The 1,768-nt window shown below is 41.1% G+C and overlaps 2 protein-coding genes across 2 annotated transcripts; one reads left to right on the top strand and one right to left on the bottom strand.

Annotated features, from left to right (window-relative positions):
- Nucleotides 1–95: 95 nt before the first annotated feature.
- Nucleotides 96–1,079, top strand: CBG15825 (the record flags this gene model as incomplete). Its single annotated transcript, XM_045241446.1, has 4 exons — nucleotides 96–240; nucleotides 789–867; nucleotides 946–1,023; nucleotides 1,070–1,079. 4 exons carry the CDS (start codon nucleotides 96–98, stop codon nucleotides 1,077–1,079), a joined length of 312 nt encoding a protein of 103 aa, XP_045095825.1.
- A 152-nt stretch (nucleotides 1,080–1,231) lies between these two features.
- CBG25417 lies at nucleotides 1,232–1,645 on the bottom strand (the record flags this gene model as incomplete). The annotated part of the gene is made up of 1 exon (XM_045241445.1): nucleotides 1,232–1,645. The coding sequence occupies one exon, from the start codon at nucleotides 1,643–1,645 to the stop codon at nucleotides 1,232–1,234; it is 414 nt and encodes a 137-aa protein (XP_045099752.1).
- Nucleotides 1,646–1,768: the final 123 nt, after the last annotated feature.

The raw sequence follows: 1,768 nt of genomic DNA, 5'->3' as shown, positions 1-1,768 counted from the left end.
ATTTTGGTTTTTTCTCGGCTCAACTCACAAATGCTTTTTTGATCTACTTGATTATTCTAAAAGCGCGGACACTTTTTGGTGCCTATCGATACGTAATGGGCGCTTTTGCACTATTTTCTTTGATCTACGCATGGATTGAAATTGCCACCCAACCGGTTATGCATATTTATGGACCAATTTTTGTGGTTTATATGGATAGTCCAATGAAATATGAGAAATGGATTGGAAACGATGTTACTTGTAGGTTTTGGACTTGAAATAATGGAAAATTTAAAATCAGCACAAAATTTTAGTCTAGAAACATATTTTCAAAATTCGTAAAATTAGAAATTCAAAAAATTCAAAATCCAGAAAATGAATATTTACACCATCACTTTGAGCTCAAATATCTCGGTTCCTATAAAAGCTATCAAAAATGTATCAACTGATGAAATGTTGATGATATTATGATAAACATTTTATCAGTTGACCACTTTTAGATATCTTTCATAGGAACCGAGATAATTGAGCTCAAAGTGCAGGTATAAATACTTGTTGTCTGGATTTTGAATTTTTGAATTTTCGATTTCTTTTTTGAATAACGAATTTCCCAATCGAATTTCTGAGTTTTTTAATTTTCATGGCTCCCGGGATCCACGGGTGTATTGGTCCATGGAGTCCATGAGCTCCATGGGGTTCATGGGGTTCATGAGTCCTTGGGGTCCTTCGGCTCATGGGGTCCATGGGTCCTTGGCTCCTTGGGTCCATGGGGTCCATGGGGTGCAGAAGATGAAAACAAACTAATTAAGGTCTCTACTGTGGCTCATTTGCGCTGGTTATTTCCCTGCTAGCAACACAGTTTTTCTACAGATTTCTCGTTTTCTGTCGGTTAGTTTTATTGAGTTTTCTAGGCCACGTCCATGGCCTAGAACTCCAATTTTCAAATTTCTAGGCCGTTATTTTCAGGCCGGACCAAATGAAATTCTTCGATGGACCGAAACTGATTCTATTATTCGTTCCATCTATGTTCTCTTTCATTTTTTGGTTCTTTTTTGTGAAATTTGGAATGTGGAATACTGTAGAAAAACAGGAATTTCTGAAACTCGAACTGCAAAATTTTTATGGCGAGGATTCCGAAAAGGTGGCATTTATTTCACCAATGTACTGGAGAATCGAAGAAAATGGAGAGAGAATTTGGAATTTTTTGGATGTTTTCACTTCCGTTGGCTGTATTGGCATTATAGTGAGTTTTCTAGGCCATGGGATGCGAAAATTCGGCCATGCGGTACATGGAGTCTATGGGTCCTTGGTCCTTGGTTCCATGGGGTCCATAGGGTACATGGAGTGAATGGGGTCCTTGGGTCCATGGAGTGAATGGGGTCCTTGGGTCCATGGAGTACTTGTGTCCACGGGTCCATGAGTCTATGGGTCCATGGGTCCATGGGGTCCTTGGGTCCATGGAGTGCTTGTGTCCATAGGTCCATGGGTTCACGGGTCCATGAGTCCATGGGTCCATGGGTCCATGGGTCCATGGGGTCCTTGGGTCCATGTGTCCATGTGTCCATGGGTCCTCGAGTCCTTGGGTCCATTTGTCCATGGGTCCATGGAGTGCTTGTATCCATGGGGCCCATGGGATCCATGGGTCTATGGGGTCCATGGGGTCCATGGGGTCGAATTTCCCAATTCCTGAGTTTCTGAATTTTCAAATTTTCTGATATTTTGGAAGTTTTGAAATCCCATAAATATTTCAAAACCTACAGTAACCCCAAAAACTCCAAAATTTCAGCTT

The sequence above is a fragment of the Caenorhabditis briggsae genome (genome assembly GCF_000004555.2).
Source record: "Caenorhabditis briggsae complete genome, chrI, whole genome shotgun sequence".
Taxonomy (NCBI): Eukaryota; Metazoa; Nematoda; class Chromadorea; order Rhabditida; family Rhabditidae; genus Caenorhabditis; species Caenorhabditis briggsae.
The sequence above is the reverse complement of the archived record's forward strand: the minus strand, read 5'-3'. Positions and strand labels throughout refer to the sequence as shown.